This window comes from Glossina fuscipes, unplaced genomic scaffold (genome assembly GCF_014805625.2).
Source record: "Glossina fuscipes isolate IAEA_lab_2018 unplaced genomic scaffold, Yale_Gfus_2 2, whole genome shotgun sequence".
NCBI lineage: Eukaryota > Metazoa > Arthropoda > Insecta > Diptera > Glossinidae > Glossina > Glossina fuscipes.
Window position 1 is genome coordinate 24544995 of NW_023998416.1, and position 9597 is coordinate 24554591.

At 34.9% G+C, this 9597-nt stretch overlaps 3 protein-coding genes across 5 annotated transcripts in view; 1 reads left to right on the forward strand and 2 right to left on the reverse strand.

Moving 5' to 3' along the window:
* Nucleotides 1–3663, forward strand: part of LOC119633712 (glycogen phosphorylase) — an 18472-nt gene extending 14809 nt beyond the window's left edge. Inside the window, 4 exon segments of the mRNA XM_038027405.1 lie at nucleotides 72–600; nucleotides 667–1905; nucleotides 1908–2272; nucleotides 3484–3663. Coding sequence (XP_037883333.1) covers nucleotides 72–600; nucleotides 667–1905; nucleotides 1908–2272; nucleotides 3484–3645 — 2295 coding nt within the window. The 3' untranslated portion in view covers nucleotides 3646–3663.
* Nucleotides 3664–4962: 1299 nt separating this feature from the next.
* On the reverse strand, nucleotides 4963–7042 carry LOC119634006 (E3 ubiquitin-protein ligase ariadne-1-like). The gene has a single exon (XM_038027906.1). The coding sequence runs from the start codon at nucleotides 6533–6535 to the stop codon at nucleotides 5015–5017; it is 1521 nt and encodes a 506-aa protein (XP_037883834.1). The 5' UTR covers nucleotides 6536–7042; the 3' UTR covers nucleotides 4963–5014.
* Nucleotides 7043–8510: 1468 nt separating this feature from the next.
* LOC119634050 (NF-kappa-B inhibitor cactus) overlaps nucleotides 8511–9597 on the reverse strand; it is a 41955-nt gene continuing 40868 nt past the window's right edge. For all 3 annotated transcript variants that reach the window (XM_038027965.1, XM_038027964.1, XM_038027963.1), the window contains exon 7: nucleotides 8511–8958. In XM_038027965.1, coding sequence (XP_037883893.1) covers nucleotides 8887–8958 — 72 coding nt within the window. In that variant the 3' untranslated portion in view covers nucleotides 8511–8886. The remainder of the gene's footprint in view (nucleotides 8959–9597) is intronic.

The following is a 9597-nucleotide window of genomic DNA, read 5'->3' on the forward strand; positions in this document are numbered from 1 at the left end:
TTCATCGTTTATAAATTTTATGTAATCTGTGCTTTTAATTCGTTTTTTTTTTTAATTTTTTTAATTTGTAGCGCGTCTATTATTTGTCGCTGGAGTATTATATGGGGCGTTCGCTGCAGAACACGATGATCAATTTGGGCATTCAAAGCGAATGCGAAGAGGCCATGTATCAGCTAGGTTTAGATATTGAAAATCTTGAAGAATTGGAAGAAGACGCCGGCTTGGGCAACGGAGGCTTGGGTCGGTTGGCTGCTTGTTTCCTTGATTCCATGGCTACGTTAGGATTGGCTGCTTACGGGTATGGAATTCGTTACGAATACGGCATATTTGCACAGAAAATTCGTAATGGTGAACAAGTTGAAGAGCCTGATGATTGGCTACGTTTTGGTAATCCCTGGGAGAAAGCACGCCCCGAATATATGTTACCGGTGAAGTTTTATGGTCGAGTGATTGACACGGCAGAAGGTAAAAAATGGGTCGACGCTCAGGTGATTTATGCCATGCCATACGATAATCCAATACCCGGCTACGATAACAATGTCGTCAACACTTTACGTCTATGGTCTGCCAAATCACCCATTGATTTTAATTTGAAATTTTGTAAGTAAGAAGAGGGGCGCTATAATAAATTAATAATAATAGATATTGTGTTCTTATTCCTTATAGTCAATGATGGCGACTACATTCAAGCGGTATTGGATCGTAATTTGGCTGAAAATATTTCGCGAGTCTTATACCCCAATGATAACTTCTTCGAGGGCAAAGAATTACGCTTGAAACAGGAATATTTTATGGTGGCGGCTACTTTACAAGACATCATTAGGCGGTATAAGGCATCAAAATTTGGTTGTCGGGATGCGGTACGCACTGATTTTGAACAATTCCCTAGTAAGGTGGCCATTCAATTGAATGATACGCATCCCTCGTTAGCCATACCAGAGCTGATGCGCATCTTGGTAGACGAAGAGCATTTGGATTGGAACAAAGCTTGGAATATAACCGTTCGCACTTGTGCTTATACCAATCATACGATTCTTCCTGAGGCTTTGGAACGTTGGCCCGTTTCCATGTTGGAAGCGATTTTACCACGTCACTTGCAAATTATTTATCATATTAATTTCTTACATTTGGAGAATGTAAAGAAATTGTATCCAAATGACTTGGACCGTTTGCGACGCATGTCATTGGTTGAAGAGGACGGTGAGAAGCGTATTAATATGGCTCATCTGTCAATTGTGGGTTCGCATGCTGTAAACGGTGTGGCGGCCATACATTCACAAATTCTCAAAGATGATTTGTTTCATTTATTCTACGAAATGGAACCGCATAAGTTCCAAAACAAAACAAATGGCATTACACCACGACGTTGGCTATTGCTTTGCAATCCTGGCCTATCTGATTTGATTTGCGAAAAAATCGGTAACGAATGGCCTGTGCATTTGGATCAATTGTTAGCCTTGAAAAAATGGGCCAAAGATTCGAATTTTCATAGGAACCTGGCCCGCGTTAAACAAGAGAACAAATTAAAATTAGCGCAAATTTTAGAAAAAGACTATGGCGTAAAAGTCAATCCCGCTTCCCTGTTTGATATACAAGTCAAACGTATTCATGAATATAAGCGTCAGTTACTGAACTGCTTGCATATCATAACGCTATACAATCGCATTAAAAAAGATCCTACCGCCAAATTTATACCACGTACGATAATGATTGGCGGCAAGGCGGCACCCGGGTACTATATAGCGAAACAAATCATTAAATTAATTTGTGCGGTGGCCAACGTAATCAATAATGATCCCATTGTTGGCGATAAATTGAAAGTGATTTTCTTAGAGAATTATCGAGTGTCGTTAGCCGAAAAAATTATGCCGGCTGCCGATCTATCTGAACAAATTTCAACGGCAGGCCTGAAGCTTCCGGTACTGGAAATATGAAATTTATGTTGAATGGTGCTCTCACAATCGGAACCTTGGACGGTGCCAATGTCGAAATGGCCGAAGAGATGGGCCGTGAAAATATATTTATTTTCGGTATGACTGTAGAAGAAGTGGAAGCTTTAAAGAAGAAAGGTTACAACGCCTATGAATACTACAATAAAAATCCTGAAACTAAACAATGTGTCGATCAAATTGCTGGCGGCTTCTTTAGCCCGGCAAATCCCAATGAATTTACAAATATCGCTGACATATTATTGAAATACGATCATTATTTACTTTTGGCCGATTTCGAATCGTATATTAAGGCACAAGATTTAGTTTCGCAAACTTATGAGGTATTTCCTTATTATATACAGGCGCCGGCCGCTTAACACGATTAACTCGTACCGTGCTTGTATCGAAACCGTACTGCAAGAAAGTTTTTCTATTTTTTTTTTATTTAACACTAGATTTACCGACGTTATCTATATACTTTATTTTAATCGAAACCCGCCAGTTTGACGGGTAAATTTGGTGCATCGTTGCAGTTGCGCAAATAAAGATAGGAAGCTGAAATTTGTCGCAAATATTTCCTAATCAATTGGAAATGGGCATGGTCTGTTTATATATGCCCTTACATTGCAGAAAAAACTAAAACAACCGCAAAAAACACCGACAATTTTTTTAAGCTTTCATCTATAACTGTCAATCCCCTGAATATATAACTTCGAAAAACTCTTAGCACTTTCTCCATTCAGGTTCAATTAAATTAGGAATGAATTTTTTCATACTTTCGTGTATAAGCTTCGATCTCGTAGAAACATTTCCGATATGGATCAGTGTCGCGTTCAATCCAATAATATTTCCGATCGGCCTAGCCCATCCGCAATTATTAATACTAGAATCTAGGCCTTTGTGCTTTACAATATATTGGAAATAAGTTGGTATGAAAATTTTATCGTTAACTGTGGACATACTAATAAACCGATGGTGACCCTTTTTGTAGATTTGGGTATCACTTTTTTTTTACAAGATCGAAACGATGAAAATTTTAGAAAAAAAAATTTTCGACGTGTTTCAAGGTTGATTTAATTTTCTCTACACTGTGGATGCGTATGTGAACAGATCATATCCGTTTTTTAACTACTTATTCTTAACCGGTCAGGGAATGTTTGCGCTAAATTTCAGTTCTGCAACTGCAACGATTCACAAAATTCACACGTGAAATTGATGGGTGTCTGTGAAAGTTGATATGCCACATCCACAAATACCAAAGTGGGCGTGTCTCAGAAAAAAAGTGTAAGAGTAAGAGACATGCATATTAACTGCATTAAATTGAAAATTTAAAAAACCAACGGATAATATTTAAAGATATCTTGCTTGAGTTTGTGATAAAGCCAGTGTTAGACTGAAATGTCATAAAATTTAAACTGAGATATAATATAGATCGAAAAATATGCGTGCCGTGTCTTTTCGAAACCGCGCTTTACAAGTACCGTGTTAAGCGATCAAGTGATGCCTTAAGATTTACAAGAGCTTTATTAACCATAATCTACAACTATTTCAGAATCAAGCTAAATGGCTCGAGATGGTTGTGAATAATATCGCATCTTGTGGTAAATTCTCTTCAGATCGAACTATTGCTGAGTATGCCCGTGAAATATGGGGCATTGAGCCCAGCTGGGAAAAATTGCCAGCTCCTGAAGCCACACCCTTACCAATAAACTAAAGAAAAAAAAAAAAAAACTTATAAATAATTGATATAATTATATAAATTATATAAATATTGCGCTCAATGTGCAAAATCAGAAAACAAAATGTAAACGTGTTCTTTACTTACCACCGATTTTATTCAAATATGCTCACATTTGCTTAGATTCTATATACCTCACTTGCAATTCAAAGCTCAGGAATCCATTTATTAAAGCGAAATAAAAAAAAAAGAATGCTATACAATATTATTGTTGTTGCTCTCTACTTTAGTATATTTAAAATTTATTAAAAATGACTTAATCGAACAATTGGAAATCGTTGTCAATATGTATGTAATAACGACAGCTATTATTAAAAACTACAAACATTTATAAAATAAATTAAACTCTATATGAAGATAACATTCAACGGCTAATGCATGTAAAAATATATGAAAATCATCTAAATGAGAAATATATACGAAAAGAAATTATATTTCTTTAGTTTCAATGACATTCTTCTTCTTATTAAAATTGAAATAAAAATTAAATTAATTAGTCGTAAGTATACAAGTTGCTCTATTGCTTGCATAGTCCCCGATACGGTTGAGTAGAATTTTGTGCAGTAGTGTATCGGGAGTCATATCTATTTTTACCTCTTCCATGATGTTAACAAAGAAATTTAATAATAATAATAATAATAATAATATATTTAATCTATATTAGACAGGAAGGATTTAAGTTCCTATCGTAAGTTTCTCATTGAGGAGGGATGAGCCAAAATTAGGGAATGGAAGAATGGATTCAATCGATCTGTTTTTATACGTGAACCGATTTCAGATGCTTTGTGAATTGGTATGAATTGTGACGTGGCTCAATTTTGTCCTAAACAAATTTGTTGCTCTGCTGTCGCAAGTTCTTTTTTTCTCTCTATTATTTATGATATTTTTAAGGGGCAATTAATCTGTTTGTACTGATACTTCCAGGACATGACCCTTACTGCTGAGTTGTAGTATCATTTGTAGTATTATTTTTGCGTAATAATAGATCTAATTTTACGATAAAAAATGGCGTTTTTGTTGTTGGGCAATGAAGAATATATTCCTTGGAATTTCAATAAATCCGTAATCCATGCTCAGGTTTTCCAAATAAAGCTAGCGGGGAGGTAAATTAATGTATAAGATGCGATTAGATTTTATTATTGTTTTGTATTTTTCCGTTTCGGTCGTATACACATTCATAAACGTAAAAATATGTTAATGTGCATTTGTATATATATATATATATATATATATATATATATATATAAGTAGTAGGGATGTCACAGAGTTTGTATTGATTTGTTTTCATTTGTTTTTTATGATTCTTGTCATTTCTACTTCAATTATGTTAATCGAAAGACGATGGTCATTCTAGATATTCCCACCAATCCTTTTCATAGCCCTCATGCACATGATCCAATAGAACATTACGACGTTTCTCGCAATATCGATATTTATCTTGAACTTTTTGCTTGATATCGGCCAAGTTCTCTGACGTTATGTCACGTTCCAAATATTCGGATAATTTCTCGGTTGCAGATTCTAAATCCTTTTGATTATCCTCAAATATCATCGATTGATTGTTCTTCTTTAAATAATAAGCAAACACATAAGTGTACATAAGAGTCTGACGGCATTGGCATAATATATCTACGGCTTTTTTTAAAAATTGCACTTCAATCCATGACATATTGTGCTGTTGCATTTCCTCCATTTTATGTTTGACCGAAGCGTATAATTTATTTTCAAATTTTAACGATTGCATATGATTCATGTAACGGTTATAGTAATGGAGATACCTTGACAACGATGAACGTAGTTTCTCTTGTGCACCTCTAGCTGCTTTGGCTTCGTCTTCGTCGTATCTATTGCAATTGTACCACGATGAACCGTGCGGTTCCCACGAGCCCAAGCATACCCAACAAAAATCATGTTTACAATTTTGATTTTTACACACCATATGATTGCAGCCGCCGTCCTTTTCGATTGTTACATTGCATTTGGGACATTCCTTGGTATTGGCCGCTATCCAATTACTAGTCTCGGAATCGTCATCACATTTTTTAATCCACTTCTTTAACCAAAGGCATTTAACAGGATCGTGCCAATTTTCGCCGCAAACGAAACAAAACTCGTGGCCGCAGTTGCAGCGCACTGGACGCGGTTCGACGTGAGCAACTTTAATGGCGTAAGTGCAATCAACGGACGGACACCAGCGCAACAATTGATTGCATTCGACAAAGCTATTGGTAATCAATTGCTGATACTTTATACGAACACGGGGATCGTGTACCAATTTAGTAACAGTGACGTCATCGACTAAAATATCACATCCGTGTGCGGCACACGATATCGACTGACCTAATCCTTCGGTAATTATTTTCGTTGTTAGATACTCGCACCAACAGGTCAAACAAAATCGATGACCGCACTCTAAACCAGTCATTGAGTCCGCGGACAAATGGGAGAAACAAATTTTACATTCTTCAGCCGTATGATTATTGGAATCCTTTTGCCGATTGATATTAGACGGCTTTTTATTGAATGGATTTATGACATGAGCACGTTTAAAAAACTCCTCCATATTACTATCAAAATATTTCTCCAAAAGTGTTTCTTTATCCCATTTAAAGTGATTCAATAATATACGTGTTATGGTCGACGATAACTTTAGAACGTTATTAACTTCATCGATGGTCTCACGCTGGTGTTGTACGATTTCTTCTGTCGTCAAAACCTCATATTGATATTCTTCCGCTTCGGTCTGGCATTCGTGCGACGACGGCATATCAACTTCCAATGCAAAATCATCATCATTATCGTCACCCGATGACACGTTACCTGAATCCACATTATCCATTGCAAAAGAATCTTCGTCGGAATCCATTAATACGCGAATATCAAATTAGGTTAAAGTTTGTCAGAAGTCAACAACGTTCGACCAAGGAAAATGTCCTGCAAAATAATACAAAACTGTTTTCTTCGATTACTCAATGAAAATCAAAATTCTGATGATAAATTTTTACGTTGGTATAATATGTGGCGATTAAGTTACTAATGATAGTCGATTCGCTTGGAAAATGAAAGCTTACTCCCGTCGTTTTCTGCCAAGATTGGGGAACGCAATTAAATCCTGGCCAATATTGTACACATACCCAGAAAAAACTTTAATGTCATGTCATGTAGAAAAAAACATTTACATGCACTGCAAAACACATTCGCTATAGCCACAAAATCCAAGGCTACTTGAAAATTTCGTTTCATAGATACAAATATCAAATCAATATTTTTACACCCTACACCACATATAGTTCAAGGCTATATCAAGTTTGCACATGTGTATGCAACACTCAGAAGGAGTTGAGATAGATCAGCATTTTATTACATCGTTTGATTTGGAATCACTTTTTGCATCGACTCAACCTTGGCTGTCCGTCTGTCTGTCTATCTTGTTTTCTAATAGTCAAACGCAATTTTTGGTATATTTCGATGAAATTTGGTACTCCGAGATGTTTTGACCCCAATCGCATCATTTTCTCGAGCATGTGCCTTGCGCCTTTCAAAAGTGGATAACTGCAAGTGATGCATTGCGTTTAAAAGTGGATCGTGCCTCACATCTTACTTGTTTTATATAATTTACGCAATCTTTCTTTTAAAAGAATTTCTATTCGCTTGAGGCATTTTGTCTAGTGATCACATCACCCCACCTTACATAGACGTTACAATACATTTAATTAACATGTGAACAGGACCGCGGCCCGCCATAAAATATCCTATATCAGACTTCGATCCGAACCACTATCAATAGCCCTACCGCTTTTGCGAAAACACGTCGGTGCACCAAATTTCATCAAGAATGAGTGAGTGTGCAGACAGACAGACAAGCTTAAATCGATTCAGAAAGTGAGTCTGGATCGATCAGTATATTAAAATATGAGCCTATCTCAAGTCTTTCTGGATATCTCACTGGCACAATTGGCCATTGAGTTGCAACTGGCAGTGTGTAAGATCGAATAATTTTTTTTCTGTTGCGTTCGAACATGCCTCTTACCTTTAGCTGGTTAATACGAGAGTAAGTTTGCCTAAGCTTTGATAACATTACCGCATTTTAGATCCAAGGAAAGGCTCCAATTTATTTGATGATGAAGCGATTTATATTGATGGCTTCTTCGCATTTAAGACTCAGAAAATCCACGAACGATTGTTGAGCAAGAACGATGCATCCAGAACGTGTTGTATGCTTGGTGCCATTGCACTGTTCCTTCTCGAAATGGTGTTCACCATCGCAACAGGATAACCCAATTTCTTTCAATTCAGTAGTTTCAACAAGACGATGTGTCACACCTTATACAGTGAATGACGCAGTGGATTACACAATTTAATGCGAAAGGATTATGAGCGATTTCACCAAAGGGGTACATACAACACGGCAGCAAAGCCGTGAAGACCACTTACCTAATACGCTATGCGTTTAGCAAACCGCTTTAGCGAAATCTAATTCTTCAAAATTCTGATAAATCTTATAATATTAATCTTATTATGTAGATACTCCCTTTTAAGATTCGTATATATCCTCCTGCATAATATTAAATTCTAAGGCTAAAGCCTTAAAGCTGTAGAGTAGCTGAGCCTATCGACTTTTTTTAAAGCTCTATCGCATTTGAATCCAAGACCCAAGACCTTTGAGTTTGTTAGTCGAAACTCTTTACCTAGTCGGCCACCCACCTTAATTTTCAAGGTCATGGCTTAAATAATTAAAAACTCCTTTTAACGTTTATACTTTATTTTATTTTGACCACATTTTCATATACATTCATATATATATTTCATACATACATACATACATACATACATACTGTATCTACTAAAGCAATTAATAATTAAAATGATACCATAATGATTTCGAATACATGTTTAAATTTAATGCAATTGAACATTCATTTCAATGAAAAATGAAAAAAAAAATAAACATTTTTTCATTTTTGCTCAATCAATTAATCGAACAATGCAATGCAAATAAATAAAGCTAATAAATTGTGCGTAATGCAATACAATTTAATGAGGATTTAGTTTAATCGTTCTACGATCAACCAAAGCACGTAGTGAATTGATTTTAAATACAAAAAATTCAAAATCTCGAATCGAAAAGTTTCAAAAATTTATGTTAATAATGATAATAAATCGAAATGGAAAAATACGTAAAAAGAGTTCAGCAAATAACTGCTTGTTGTTGTTATGTTAGGCCACAGTCATTGCATTACCGCCTTTAAAGTTAGCAAAATAGCCAGGATCACCAAAACGATCTACAAACTGAAAGTTAAAAATTAAAAATACAAAAAAAAATTCATTAAAAACATTTTAATTAATGAAACAAAAAAAAAAAAAAAAAAGAAAATAAAAAAACGACAGCAAACAAACAAACAAAATTCATATTAATTACAATAATTTTGTTAACGAACACGAGTGCAAGCAGCTTTAATAAATTTATTAATTAATTAATTAATTTACTAAAATGAGTTAATATATTAAAAAAATAACCAACAAAATAACGTTTTTTTGTTTTTTTTTTTTTGTTTTTAACAAATAACACTACAGCGAAAAACATTTAATTAAAGTACATACCTCTATTATATTTAGGGCAATTTAGAAATCAATGAATGAATAAAATAGTTCAGAGGTCATCTTTTTTTATTTTAAATATTAATTTTTTTATTTCATTTAGTTTTTATTTTTACAGTTAATTCAGTCAATTATTTACATTAGGGATCTTAAGGTTTATAGCGAACACACAAAACACTCTTCCGATATACGTTATTTATATTTTATTATTTTGTTGGTTATGAAACGATAGTTAAAAGCAAAGCAGAAACTTGAATTCGCTTTGCAGCGAAATTTCGCACACCTACTACTAACATGCTAAGGGCGATTTTTTTCTTGTTTTTTTTTTTG